Source organism: Equus przewalskii, chromosome 10 (assembly GCF_037783145.1).
Source record: "Equus przewalskii isolate Varuska chromosome 10, EquPr2, whole genome shotgun sequence".
NCBI lineage: Eukaryota > Metazoa > Chordata > Mammalia > Perissodactyla > Equidae > Equus > Equus przewalskii.
Window position 1 is genome coordinate 22,992,739 of NC_091840.1, and position 15,828 is coordinate 23,008,566.

The window sequence follows — 15,828 nt, forward strand, 5'->3', positions numbered from 1 at the left end:
CACAGATGTTGTTAGCTCAGTGACAATCTTTCTGAAGCAAAAAGAGAAGATTGACAGCAGCTATTAGCGTAGGGCCAATCTTCCTTAGCAGACAAACAAAAAAAAAACATTAAGCTTGGTCACCTTCTGTCTAGATTAGTCAAGAAAGAAGACATTAATTGCCAGTACCAAGATTGTAAAAAGAAATATCACTATAGACTCTACACGTATTAAAAGGTTAATAAGAGAACATAATGAGCAATTTTATGCCAATAATTTGACAGCTTAGATAAAATGGATACATTCTTTGAAAGACACAAATTACCAAAACTGACAAGAAGAAATAGAAGATCTGAATAGCCTTATGTCTTTAAAAATTGGATTGATGATTAAAAACCGTACCACCAAAAACAAAAAACCTCTAGGCTTAGATAGCTTCAGTATTGAATTCTATTGAACATTTCAGAAAGAAATGATATTAATCATAAAAAAATCTTTCAAAAAAATGAAGGAGGAGGAAGAGGGAAGACTTTCTAACTCATTTTTTGAGGTTGTCAAAAATCAGACAAGAATTACAAGAAAAGGAAACTACTGGCCAGTGTTCCTCATGGACATGTAAACATCCTTAAGAAAATATTGTCAAATTGAATTCACAGTATATGAAGAGTCATAAATCATAATCAATTTGGATTTATCCCAGATACAAGGTTGTTTTAACATGCAAAATCAGTATTAAGTTCCAACTTGATAAAAGATCAAAGAAGAAAAATCGTATGATCATTTCAATAGGTCCAACAAAAGTATTTTACAGAATTAAATACCCATTAATGGTAAAATCTCTAAACAAACTAGGAGAAGATAATTTCGTCAACCTGATAAATTTTGTATATGAAAAACCTCCTACTAACATCGTATTTACTCATAAAAGACTGAACACTTTCTCCCTAAGGTCAGAAACAAAGCAAGGTCTTGGGTCTACTACATCTATTCAACATGATACTGGAAGTCCATTTAGTACAATAAAGGGATGGGGGATGGCATGCAGATTGGAAAGTAAGGAATAAATGGCATGATATGGTTCAAGTGAGGAAACATGACAAATAGGCAAAGATCAATTTTGTAGCTATCTACCAGCATGGGACAATTTAAAAAATTTTTGAATATAACATGGTAACATCTAAGAACATAAAATACTTAAGGATAAACTTAAAAATATGTGCAAGTCATATATACTAAAACTAGATTTTTAAAAATTAGATCTTAACAGTTCTCATCACAAGAAAAAAACTGGAGCTGTATGTGGTGATGGATGGACTTATTGTGATGATCATTTTGCAATATATACATATATTCAATCATTTTGTTGTATACCTGAAACTAATATGTCAATTATATCTCAATTTTTGAAGTATTTGCATGTGATAAAAGGACAGTATAATGACAATGACTTGTTAAATAGAGAATGTCAGTAAAGAGATAGAAATTGTAAAATGCAAGCCAAATGGAAATTCTGGAATTGGAAATATAATATCTGAAAAATTCACTAGCAGTCTCAATAGCACATTAAAGATAATAGAACAAAATAAAGAGATGTTGGTCAAAGGATACAAACCTGTAGTTATAAGACAAGTTCCAGGGATCTAATATACAGCATGATGACTATAGTTAACAATGCTGTATTGTATACTTGAAAGTTGCTATGAGAGTAGATTTTAAATGTTTCCACAAAGCGACAGCAAAATGGTAGTTATGTGAGGTGAAGAATATGTTAACTGACTTTATTGTGGTAAACATTTGATGATGTATTTGTTTAACAAATCATCACATTATACACATTAAACTTGCACAGTGTTATATGTCGTTATATCTCAGTAAAGCTGGCAGGGGGAGGATAGCACAACAGATAATCAGTAAACTTAAAGATCTGTAGAAATTATCCAGTCTGAAGAACAGAGAGAATTAAAGAAAAATGGACAGAGCCTCAAGAGACCTGTTGGTCAAGATCAAGAGTACCAACATTCGTAAAATGGGAATCCTAGGTGAGAGGAGGGGCAGAAAAAAAAATGTGAGGAATTAGTGGCAGAAAACTTACCAAATTTGATGAAAAATATTATTCTGCAGGTCTAAGAAGTTCAGTGTACCCAAGAAGGATAAAAACAGAGATATCCACACCCAGACACATTAGAGCCAAACTGTTGAAAACTAAAAACAAGGAGAAAATTTTGAAAGCAGCAAGAGGAAAATAACTCATATACAAGAAATATATGATTAATGGATAACCTAATCATAAACAGTGGAAGCCAGAGCCACGTGACGTGTTCAGTGGACTGAAAGGAAAAAACAAGAATTCTCTGTCTAGCAAAACTGTCCTTCAAAAATGAAGGCCAAGTTATGACATTCCTAGATAAACAAAAACGGAGAGAATTTGTTGCTAGCGAATGTGCCTCATAAGAAATACTAAAGGAAGTCCTTCAGGATGAAAGGAAATAAATACCATACAGTAACTCAAATCCATAGGAATTGGTAACTGAAGAGCATCAGAAGTGATAAATATGTGGGTGAATCTAAGACTCCGTAACTTTCTCATATCTTCTTTTAACTTCTTTGGAAGATATAAGACTATATAAAGCAATAATTATAACACTGTGTTAGATTTATAACATATATAGAAGTAATACATGAAATATATTTGAACATATGAAAATAAAAGCACAAAGGTGGGAGCAGGGAATGGTGATATATTGGAGCAAAATGCCTGTTTTGTGAGAATTAAGTTGTTATTCTGAAATAGATTGTGGTAAATTAAGATACGTATTGTAATCTGTGAGCAAACTAAGAAAATAACTCAAAAAAAAAGTAAAAAATCAACAGAGGAATTGAAATGGTACACTTAACATAAGAAAACGGTAAAAGAGAAACAGAAAAACAAACCAAAAAAAGTATGAAACAGATAGAAAAAGGATAGCAAAATGGGACACAAAATCCAACCATATCAGTAATTCTATTAAAAGTGGACAGACCGAACACTTCACCCAGAAGACAGAGATTGTCAGTATGGATTAAAAAACACGACCCAACTATGCACTGTCTACAAGAGACATACTTCAGATCCAAAGACAGAAATAGGTTGAAAAGTAAACAGATGGAAAAATGCATACTACGCAAATAGAACACTCCACCCAATGAATACAGAATAAATATTCTTTACAAACAGACTTGGAACATTCTCCAGGATAGAGCATAGATTGGACCACTAAACAAGCCTTAATAAATTTAAGAAGATTAAAGTCATATACAATGTTCTCTGACCAGAACTAGAGAATTAAAACCAGATATTCATAAGAGAACAAAATCTGGGGAAACCCCAAGTATTTGCAAATTAAGCAACACACTTCTGAATAACCCATTAGTTAAAGACAAAAATCACAAGAGAAATTTTAAAAATATTTTCAACTGAAAGAAAATGAAAAGCCATCAAAATTTAGGGGATGCAACTACAGCAGTGATAGAGTTCTGAATTCCTATGTCAGAAAAGAGGAAAGAAAGCTGAAATCAGTAACAAACTTCAACATTAGGAAATTAGAAAAAGAAGAGCAAACTAAGCCCAAACCAAGAAGAAGGAGGAAATAACAAAGATTAGATTGGATATCAGTGAAATAGGAAGCAGAAAAACAGTAATAAAATCGATGAAACCAAAAGCTAGTTCTTTGGGAAAAAATCCAAGGGCCAGCCTGGTGATGCAGCGGTTAAGTTCGCACGTTCCGCTTCTCGGTGGCCCAGGGTTCACTGGTTTAGGTCGCGGGTGCAGACCTGGCACCTCTTCGCAAAAGTCATGCTGTGATAGGTGTCCCACGTATAAAGTGGAGGAAGATGGGCATGGATGTTAGCTCAGGGCCAGTCTTCCTCAGCAAAAAGAGGAGGATTGGCAGTAGTTAGCTCAGGGCTAATCTTCCTCAAAAAAAAGAAAAGAGAAAAAAATCCAAAGAATTTACAAACCTAGACTAAGAACATAAGAGAGAAGACACAAGTTATCAAAAGCAAGAATGAAGGAGAGGACTTCAAAAATATCATGAATAACTTTATGCCAACAAATTAAACCTAGATGAAATGGACAAATTCCTGGGAAGACACAAATTACCAAATTTGACTCAAGAAAATAATAGACGATCTGAACAGATCTATGACAAGTAAATTCAGTGAACAATTCAAAATCATCCCACGAAGAACAGCCCGGGCCCAGATGGCTTCACTGGTGAGTTCCAGCAAATACTTAAAGAAGAAATAATACTGATCTTCAAACTGATTCATGAAAAAAGGAAACACTTCATAACTTACTCTGTGAGGCCAGTATTCTTCCCATAGCAAGCCAAACAAAGACATCACAATAAAAGGAAATCCACTGATCAGTATCCCTCAGGAACACAAATGCAAAAGTACTTAACAAAATTTTAGCAAACTGAATCTAGCAACATATAAAAGGATTTTGGATCATAACCAAGTGGGATTTATCCCAGAAATACAATTGTGATTTAACATCTGAAAATTGATTAATGTAATATCTCATAGTAGTTAGTAGAATAAAGCAGGAGTCAGCAAACTTTTTTTATATGGTGCTGAATAAGTAACTATTTAGGCTTCATTGGTCATACAGACTCTGTCACAACTACTCCGCCCTGCTGGTGTTTTACAAAAGCAGCCATAGACAATACATAAACAAATGAGCATGGCTGTGCTCCCATAAAACTGTTTCTGGGTGCTCACTTCTGAATTTCATATAATTTTCGCATGTTACTAAATAGTATCTTCTTTTGATTTTCTTTAAACCATTTAAAAAGCGTCAAAACCATTCTTGACTTGTGGGCCACATACAACTGGTGAGATTTACTGCCCTCTGGAATGAAGGACAAAACCCACATGGTCATCTCAGTTTGATAGGCAGCCTCTAAAATGGCCCCCAAATAATCCCTGCCTCCTAGTATTCACACCCTTGTGTAATCTTTTCCCCTTGAGCATGGACTGGACCTAGTGACTCATTTCTAACAATAGAATACTGCAGAAGAGATTGGATGTCGCTTTGGAGATTAGGTTACAAAAAGACTGTGGCTTCCGTCTTGCTCTACTTTCTCTCGGGGCTCTGGCTCTGGGGGAAGCAAGCTGCCCTGTTGTGAGTAGCTCTGTGGAGAGGCCCATGTGGCAAGGAACTAAGGTCTCCAGCCAACAGCCAGCAAGGACCTGAAACCTACCAAAACCCAAATGAGTGAGCTTGGAATTGGACCTTCTGAGTTCTGCCAACAGCCACCGAAATGAGCTTGGAAGGGAATCTGCCCCCAGTTAACCTTTGAGATGATTGCAACTGTGGCCAATACCTTGATTGCAGCCTTGTGAGAGGTGGAGTCAGAGGCATCTTGCTAAGCTGCCTGTGCCTATATTCCTGACCCCAAAGCTGTGAGATACTAAAGATTTGTTGTTTTAAGTTGCTCAGTTTTGGGGTAATTTGTTATGCAATGATAGATAACTAATACATCATTAGATAAAGAAAAAGTGCATGACAAAATCCAACATCCATTCATGATAAAAATTCTCAGCAAAGTAGGAATAGAAGGGAATTTCCTCAATCTGATCAAAGGCATCTGTGACAAACCTACTGCTCACTTAATGGTGAAAGACTGAGTGCTGTACCCGAACATCAGGAGAAAGACAAGAATGTTAACTCTGGCCATTTCTGTTCAGTGTTCTATTGGAGATTCTAGCCAGTGCAGTAAGTTTGAAAAAATAAAAAGAGCATAGGAAAGAAGTAAAACTGTCTTTACTTGCAGATAACATAATTCTAAAAGAAGTGCCAGATAGCTACACTGGAAACCAGAAAACATTACTGAGAGAAATTAAAGAAAACATATTAAGAATATATAGGGAACTCTCGCAGTCAATAATAAGGCAACCCAATTAAAAATGTGGTAAACACTTGGATAGACATTTCACCAAGGAAAGAGACGAATGGCTAATATAAGCAGAAGAAAGTATGTTCATTACAGAATTGTAAAAGTCATAATACGATTACACTCTATACCCAATAAGATGACTATAATCAAAAAGAGAGACACTGCCAAGTGTTAGCAAGAATGTGGAGAAACTGAGACCTTCATTCATTGCTGTTGGGAATGTAAAATGATACAGCCACGTTGGAGAACAGTTTGGCAGTTTGTTAAAAATTCAAACGGGCCGGCCCCGTGGCCGAGTGGTTAAGTTCGAGCACTCTGCTTTGGCGGCCCAGTGTTTTGTCAGTTCAAATCCTGGGCACGGATATGGCACCAATGCTGAGGCGGCTTCCCACATGCTAAGGACCCACAACTAAAAATACACAACTGTGTACCGGGGGGCTTTGGGGAGACAAAGGAAAAATCAAATCTTAAAAAAAAAAAAGTCAAACATAGGGGCCAGCCCCATGGCTGAGTGGTTAAATTTGTGCACGCCACTTTGGCGGCCCAGGGTTTCGTCAGTTTAGATCCTAGCCTCACTCATCAAGCCATGCTGAGACAGCATCCCAAATAGCACAGCAAGAAGGACCTGCAACTAGAATATACAACTATGTACTGGGGGCTTTGGGGAGAAGAAGAAGAAGGAAAATAAAAAGGATTGGAAACAGATGTTAGCTCAGGTGACAATATTAAAAAAAAGTCAAACATAAACTTAGTATAGGACCTAGCAATTCTACTCCTAGGTGTCTACCCAGAAGAACTGGAAACAGTACCACACAAGGTCCTAAGAAACATCAACCAAGTAGAATGTTTGGCTCTTATTTGGATCTTAATTTGAACAAATCAGCTTGACAAAGGCATTTGTGAAACAATTGGGGAAACTTGAACAGAGACTGGATATCAGACACCAAGGACTTAAGTCCTGATCTATTAGAAAAATGTCCTGAAATATTTATAGGTGAAATAATATGTCTGGGATTTGCTTTAAAATACTGGAACAATAAAAGGAGGGGAAATAGATGGAATAGTAATAGTAGAATATTGATAAATGTCAAAGCTTAATAATGGTATGTGTGTGTTCTCTGTTATTCACTCTTGTGTATATTTGAAATTTCCCATAAGTTAAAAAAATTAAACCGAGAACCTGACCACTGTGGGAAAGGGCCTTTAAGAAATTCATAAAGGAAAGTAGATAGTAATATTACATAACTTAGCTTGTTGCAGCCCAATACTGGTCCATCCTCTGTATACCTTGCAAAAACGCAATTATCTTGTTACTGCTGTGCAAAAGGTTATCTTGAGCAGAGATTTAAGTGAAAGAGCAGAGGCAGAGCTTTCAGTCTTCATATTTCACCGCTTGCTAGCAGGTACTGGCTAGCTTTCTGGTGTTCCTGGATTTGCAGAGTGCATGCAAATCTCTTAGCATGTCTGTAATTTGCTTTCAGTAGCTGTTAACATTTCCAGATGAGAATCAAGCACCATCTTTCCCTCATGCAAATTCTCATACATAGCACAGCTTCTTTTTATCCTGTGTGAATGACATCTGCCTCTTATTCAACGTGAAAGGTCCCGGGATTTATAATTGCTTTTATTTGGGGTATGGAAATTTTACAGTTCTTATATACACATACGTGTTTAATGAGAATTGTGTATGATATACTAAGGATGTTTTCTTATTTGTTTATTCATTATTTTCTCCTTTTTCCATTTTTCAGTACATGTACTAGCCTTAGCAAGTTCTGTTCCAAACTCAGGCACCTTGACTTGGCTTCCTGTACATCAATAACAAACATGTCTCTAAAAGCTCTGAGGTAAATTTCTTATAACAAGAATGTCCAATTATCAGAACAAATAATTTTTTTTAATAACTGAAAATTGGAATTGAAGGAAACTGTGTTAGGGATATATACTGTAGTTCAGAATATGTCTTTTATTTTATCACTTGCCCAAATTACAGGACACATTCAGGTGAAATGACTAGACGTAACTGGGATTTCTGAACAGTGTAAGTCCAGTTTACACATGAATGATTAGATTTTTATGAAGGCTTCTCCTGATCCACTCCCCCACCCCCCACAAACGGCACATGTTATTATAGCCTAGTGATAAAAGCAGTGCTCTGGAGTCAGGTTATCAATCACATACTTTGAACAAATATAATCCTTGTAAGCTTTTCCTTATCATCTCATAGGATTATTATTATTTGATAGTATTAGACCAACCCATATAAAGTTGCCAGTATTCAACAGTTTTTGTCTTCGTGTGGTTCAACCTAATATATATAAAGTTCTTAGCAGAGTTTCTGCCATGTAGTAAGCACTCAATAAGTTTTAATTGTTTCAATGTTAATGTATTTTTTAAAGTACATTACAGAAGATATATCTTAAAAGGAGAATGAAATGCCCACTCTCTTTGTAACTTTATTTTTTTGTCTTCCTTTTATAAATGATTGTGGTCCCATGTATTGGTTACGTTTAAGAATAGTAAGAATTAAGCTATTAAAAGAAGAAATGTAGATCTAGTTAAGTTGAGTATAAGTAATCTAAAAGTGTGGCTCCTTCTTAGACTTTCATTGTGAATATTGAGCACATATGTATCTAAGGCTGTTGGCCATGTAGGATAATATAACAACATTTATAGTTTATAAAATATTTTCGTATAAGTGATCTCATTTATTTGAAAACCTTGTGAGGTAGATAGGACAGACACTTTATAGATAAGAAAATCCAAAACATTTTTGAATGCGAGGTACTGTGATTCAGCCGTAGAATATAACTGAATAAGATATTGTTGCTGCCCTTAAGTTGCTCAGAGTCCAGTGGGAGGAAAAAAAAACCCCTAAGCATGTCATCATATTGCAGTGTGACAAGTGCTGTGATTGAAGTGAGTATGTCAGTTTGGGGAGAACATAGATGGGGCTACAGCTAACCTTGGTTTAAGAGAAGTTTGGGAAGGCGTCCTAAAGTCACACTATTAATGTTGAAGAATGAACTTGAACCAAGATCCCCTGGCTTTATTTTATGAAACAATTAAAGCAATGTTTTCCAAAGAATGTCATAGAGCTCAGGATTCTTCCGTAGTTCAAATGTGAAATCAGAGATCAAAGATGAAGCTAGTATTTGATAGAAGGCAGATAGTGAATACAATATATCCTACATTGAGCCTGTGGAAAAAGTAGTCTACATACTTCCTAGATAAGGGAAATTTATACATCCTTGTAATTTTTTAAGTAAAATTTTAAATGTTTTTGTTATTACTCTAATAAATAATAGATTTATTTGATAGAAAATCTGGGTTTGAATCTAAACTCTTTAGTTACTGTTAACCTGAACAAGTCACTTACTTTACATTTCCTATATAGAGACCTTTTAAATATGTGATAAGTGCAAAAAGGATATATTTTGAAAAGTATAAACCTCCATAAAAATCTAATATATCTGGAAAACAAGATTGTGTTTGTGCTTGTTGGTTAAGGTGGATTTGAGATGGCCCTCCGACTGATACAGTCCCACATGAACACCACAAGCATTGATAAATCTGCTTTTTTTGTTGTTGTTATGGGATTACCTATGTTCTAAATCTACATTAAGTAGATTTATGTATATGAATATGTATGTTCTTGTAGCATAGCATGGGGCTGTATCCATTCCCTGACTAAATAGTCAATAAAATAAGAATTTGGTGCCTTTGGAATTGGATTTAGTCATATGTTTGTTTCATTTTGTTTTTTGCTAAGTGAGGGATGTCCACTGTTGGAGCAACTGAACATTTCGTGGTGTGACCAAGTAACCAAGGATGGCATCCAAGCACTAGTGAGAGGCTGTGGAGGGCTCAAGGCCTTGTTCTTAAAAGGCTGCACACAGGTAATACTCCATGTAGTGTTTATGAATGATAGAGGAACCATAAACTTTGTAGATAGCCCCAAGATGTTAGCTTGAGGGATATGTAGTTGTTACATATTATTGACCAAAGATACATACTTACTAAAAATTTGTTTTCCACAGAGTAAAAAAATATAAGAAGAATTAACATCTGACCAAAGAGAAATTTTTGAGAGGAGGCCAGATGGGGAGACAAAATGATACTGAGCATGCACCATAGTCAAGAAGAGTTTCATGCAGTTTAATCTGAAAAGGAAAACATGCCATGTTGTCACTGCCTGAGATCTTGAACTAGATAGGCAAGGAAGGTAGTCTTGGCAATTTTCACTAGTTGTTTAACCACCAGGAGCTTTTCTTAAATGTGCCAAGTATACAGCAACCTACATTTTACAGTGTTGATGCTTATTTCCAGTCACATTACAAATCCAACGTATTTTGTCATTAAAAATTTTACTATCTCAGTGTTTTACAGTGAAAAAGAAAAAGTGACATGGTAGCATCTGGAAGGAAGTGGTCAAGAGTGGGTTTAGAAGTGACTGACAACAAAGTAGGCCTAGGCTCTTATTACCTTAATTTATTAATGGTTACTAAAACCAGGCCTTGGATTCCATTAAAAATACCTTCATTCTTTCACCGTAATGGGAGGAGCTCCATTGTTTGAAACAGCTTTGGAAGTATGACTGCCTTAAAACAACAGCTTGAGCTTCTGGTTATTTATGGAATCCTGAAAAATATTGATTGGAATGCATCGTTATAATCAATTACTTGCCATCTGTTCTCTGCACTGTGCGCATGGCACTGATCTACCAGCAGCAGATAAGCTATGGATGCCTTTCTCAGCTCCTGCTCCCGAAAGTTTCTTTTCAAAAGACTTTATAGGGAGTGTAGAAATGTGAAAATTATTTTAGTTTCATAATCCGTTAGCAAAACGCTGTGAGCCATGTTTAATTTATCAGAAGAAAAATTCATAAACGTTAGGCAGTGTTTATCTTTTCCTTGATTTGGTGATAATAGGAATTTGATGTGGTCAGAACTGATGAAAAATACTGATAACCATACTAATCATGTGAATTACACCTTATGTGATCATAGTTCATTGTTTCTGTTTCCTTGTTCCTTTGAAACTTGGTTGGCTGTTTAGAATATATCGATCAATGTGTACACTCTTAAATCTTTTTCCTTTGAAACAGTGTCAGTAATCATTTTTTTTCTTTCTTTTTAATCTTTCTAGCTAGAAGATGAAGCACTGAAGTACATAGGTGCACACTGTCCTGAACTGGTGACTTTAAACTTGCAGACTTGCTTAGTAAGCCATCCTTCGCACAACTCTTCCGTATTAATAATTCATTTCAGTAATATTATTGTAAGAGTTTCTGTCATCAAGACGATGGGTTTTTCCATTTCAACCCAGGGGACACAGTAAACGCACAGATGATTCTTTGCATACTTGACAATATGCACTCCTGAGGGCTTTGACATACATTAGATAGAGGGTAGCTTATGCAGAATTCCACATAAGCTAACTGCAACTCCACCCCTTTCTTTTTGACTTAAGAAAACTCTACTTTTTAGAAGTAAATTACTCACAAACTTCAGTATTTAAAATATTTTTGGTAAATTAATTGCAATCATACCAATTAAGACCTATTAGTGGACTGTAACTATTGGGAACCACACTGATTTAAACAGATGACAAGCAAAATGTACCGTTTAAATTATTTTCAAGTAGTATTTGTAGTTTACATTTGGCTTGTTTAGACTATCAGCTTTTTTGTGTCTATCCCAAAACTCCTGAATTTTGCTCAGAGAACTTGCTGAAATTATTCAGGGTCTTAGAACATTGACAATACACCTGTAGCTTTTCTGTCTTGCCTTGAAAATTACATATGTGTTACCTTTGAGTGAGAGCCTCTCATGGCAATGAAAAACGTTGATAAGGGTTTTTGCCAAGGCTTCTGCTTATTATACCCTCCCCTTCTTGTTTGATCACCTAAAACCTGAGGATATCGTAGTTGTTTAGTTTAAAGGTGATACAGAAAGGGCCACATTTTGTGCAGTTTCAGCTACCTGTTCTTCCAGCCCTTAAGGGATGGTGCTGATAATGATCTGTTTAGGAGGCTCCTGAGACTGAGTTAAAGGAATGACATTTCTTTTTAATTCTGATTCCCATAGTTGCTAACTACTAGACTTTGCCTAATTTCATTTGTGAAACCGAAATATTTGGCCTGCGAGAAAGAGCTTGGAGGATTCTTGTAAATGAAACCATCAGTTTACAGTGATAGGAAAAAACTGTTTGGGGCATCTTCAGATTTTATTTATATACGGTCATGCATCACTTAACTGTGCGCATACATTCTGAGAAGTGCGTGGTTGGGCAATTTCATTGTTGTGCGAACATCATAGAGTGCACTTAGACGAACCTAGATGGTATAGCCTACTACACACCGAGGCTATGTGGTACTAATCTTATGGGACCACTGTTGTGTGCAGTTTGTTGGTGACCGAAATGTTGTTATGCAGTGCATGACTGTACATATACACATACTCTGTATACATGTTACATATAAACTCATACATACAAATACATATATATCATGCCTACCGTTTGCCATTTTAGTTTTGTTTCCTTTACTCTTCCAGCAGACAGAAATCACAGTTGGTAAGCATAAAGAACCAGTTCTATCCTATGTTTATGTTACTATTTCCCTTCACCCAGATCTTAGGGCATGAGTCATTTCTTCTGTACAGTATGATGAAATGATTCTCAGCATTCATGAGACTTCATGTTCCTGCCCAGAACTATTGAAGTAACCAAAGTACATTCTTGATCCATTTGCTTTTTTTTAAGTAATTTGAAAACATGAAAGTTTAGTAAATTTTACTCTCTTTAAAATTAAAAATATCGGTGATGTGACTTTCCTCATCTTTGTTCCTAGATAATCCCTTATAGACTTTAAAACATTAAGAAGGCAGCACAGCCCTGCAATACTTTCTTAATATTGTGTGACACAAATTCCATTGGCTTGCTAAATATGCGTGTTTATTGATTGCTGCTTCCGCCTTTACATATCAGTTATCCTTGTTTAGTAATAACAATACATCACATCTCTGTGGCACTTTTTTAGGTACTTCCATATGTGTATATACCTCATTAATTTATCCTCATGACAGATCTTATATTTGCCTTAGTATCCGTTTTTTATTTTGTTTCAGTTGTACAATATTGAGAACGTGCTGATTTAAAAAGTGAATATTTAATGTTTGATTTTTTTTTCACTTGTCCTTGCAACCTAAGGATACTGTGTGATTAAACAAAGATGATAGGAGAGATTTATTCTGAGACTTAGACAAAATTAATGAACCTAGCTGGACAAATTGAAGTTCTGACCCTATCCAACATGTTAAGATGTTCATATGTGACATCTTTTTTTTTTTACTGTACATCTTTGTGTATTCTTTTTTAATTTTAAAATGATTTAAAATATATAAAATTCTGTGTGGGTTGGACACAACTGTTTTTCTCCATAAATTAGGATATTCTTTATCATATAAAACTAAAATATGGAAATAAATGAGTCTTTTGTTGATAACGAGACTGCAGCTTCATCCACAAGTTGTTTCATTTTTTCAGTAGCTTAATATCATTATCAATTTTGAACTTAAAAATGTGTTTGTACTATTAAAATACTGCTGTTCCTACCTGTTTTCTAGATTTTAAAATCATTTAATTGAATCTACACCATGATGGGCCCCATACTGTTCCCAGTCCCCTTAGGTTAAAAGAATCCCATATAGCTTCTTCCCTTTACACCACAAATGAGCACAGATTTCTGTCGCAAACTAAATCCAAAGGAAGTGAGGGGAGGAAGAGACAAAAATGTGTTCATTTTCTTTTAGTTCTGCTTCCTGATTGATATTAAATCTGCTTTTGTTTCTTTTGGGTGCTTATTTTTGCGGAAGTAACTTTTTTCCTTCTTTTTCTTCTGCTAAGTTGCTAATATCTATGGGATTTTTTACTCTTGTTTTTTAGCAAATCACAGATGAAGGTCTCATTACTATATGCAGAGGGTGCCATAAGTTACAGTCCCTCTGTGCCTCCGGCTGCTCCAACATCACAGATGCCATCCTGAATGCTCTAGGTCAGAACTGCCCGCGACTTAGGTAAACATTTCTTGTTTAGCTCAAAAAAATCAGGGGAAAGAAACAGAGGCCTCCTTCACCCTATTTATTCCTTGGAACCTGGAATGTTTAAGGTAGATACTCCAAGGCCATTACCTTTTTAGATGCCCACTACTTGCTTTGTACCTCATTTGATTACATGTAATAGGCCTGAACCAAGGGGTAATAGTCCTCATTTTCTGTATCTTGCTATCCATACTAGAACAAAATCAACATTTTTTTCCATGACTTGAGAAAAGAAATAAAAGCATTTTCTCTTATTAATGCCTTCATATAATGCCTTTCTGAAGAAAGTTCTCACCCTGTGGTCATGTATATTGTAGTAATGATGCCAGGTACTTAGCAGGGAGTATTTAAAAGAAAAAACAGCCCCACAAGAGAATCTCCTTCGTGCTGATGGTCTTTTAGAACAAGGCTTATTTCTCTATGGCTTCTCCTCTCTGCCTAAATGTAGGATTGGCTGAATATTTACTAAGATTGCTGGGTTACCACATACATGGTATCAAACCCATATTGATTCTATAAGAATGCACAATACACTATTTTGTAATAAATAAGAATGATCCCCATGTATGTCTTTTGTTTTTTAAAAACAAAACTTTTATTGTACTTATTATGTGTTAGCCATTGTGTTAAGTGATATGCAAATAGTAGTTTATTTAATCATCATAACATCATATAAGCCCTGGTATTATCTCCATATGAGAAACCAAAGCACAGAGAAGTCAAGTAACCTGTTCAAGCTCTTACAGCTAGTAAGTGCAGGAGCAAAGATTCACACTCAGGCAGTCTGGCTCTAGAACCCATGAAACCACTTGTGTTACATATAACAATCATTGTAAACCAATAAAACTTGCTTAGGGGCTGGCCCGGTGGCAGAGCAGTTAAGTGCACATGTTCCGCGTCGGCGTCCCGGGGTTTGCCGGTTTGGATCCCAGGTGCAGACATGGCCCCACTTGGCAAGCCATGCTGTGGTAGGCGTCCCACATATATAGTAGAGTAAGATGGGCACGGATGTTAGCTCAGGGCCAGTCTTCCTCAGCAAAAGGAGGAGGATTGGCAGCAGATGTTATCTCAGGGCTAATCTTCCTCAAAAACAAAAAAACTTACTTAAAAACTTTTTTTTTATAATCACCTGTCCATGGGCCTAACCATAATTATTGAAAGAAAATTTGCCTACAGTATCAAAATTCTTTTACTAGATCATAGACTTCTTGGTCAAAATTAGTAATAACAAGCCTAGAGCAAAGTACTATTCAGGAGCTAAGGAGGTAGCTAAACTCCTCTCTAAAAATATTACACTTTACCTTTTTCTGTTTTAAAGAGAGGAGTGTTCAGCTCCATCCTCCTTCATGGTTTTTTGTTTGTTTTTTTAAGGAAGATTAGCCCTGGGCTAACATCTGCCACCAATCCTCCTCTTTTTGCTGGGGAAAACTGACCCTGAGCTAACATCCGTGCCCATCTTCCTCTACTTTATATGCAGGACGTCTGCCACAGCATGGCTTGATAAGCAGTGCATAGGTCCTCACCTAGGATTCGAACCGGTACACCCTGGGCTGCCAAAGTGGAACACGTGAACTTAACCTCTGCACCACCAGCCCGGTCCCCTTCATGGTTTATTTTATTGTTAGAATAGAAAGGCTTTCAAATGTGATACTCAGAAGTTGGGTTTCGGGGCTGGCCCTGTGGCTCAGTGGTTAAGTTCTCGTGCTCCGCTTCGGCAGCCCAGGGTTTCACCCGATCGGATCTTTGGTGCAGACATGGCACCGCTCATCAAGCCACGCTGAGGCGGTGCCCCACATAGCACAAGCAGA

General features: G+C 36.2%; 1 protein-coding gene across 4 annotated transcripts in view; it reads left to right on the forward strand.

The window, feature by feature from the left end:
- The window catches only part of FBXL20 (F-box and leucine rich repeat protein 20), a 108,651-nt gene that overhangs the window by 78,729 nt on the left and 14,094 nt on the right, over window positions 1-15,828 (forward strand). For all 4 annotated transcript variants that reach the window (XM_008523261.2, XM_070562142.1, XM_008523262.2 and 1 more), the window contains 4 exons: window positions 7,670-7,765; window positions 9,691-9,817; window positions 11,067-11,141; window positions 13,866-13,996. In XM_008523261.2, coding sequence (XP_008521483.1) covers window positions 7,670-7,765; window positions 9,691-9,817; window positions 11,067-11,141; window positions 13,866-13,996 — 429 coding nt within the window. The remainder of the gene's footprint in view (window positions 1-7,669; window positions 7,766-9,690; window positions 9,818-11,066; window positions 11,142-13,865; window positions 13,997-15,828) is intronic.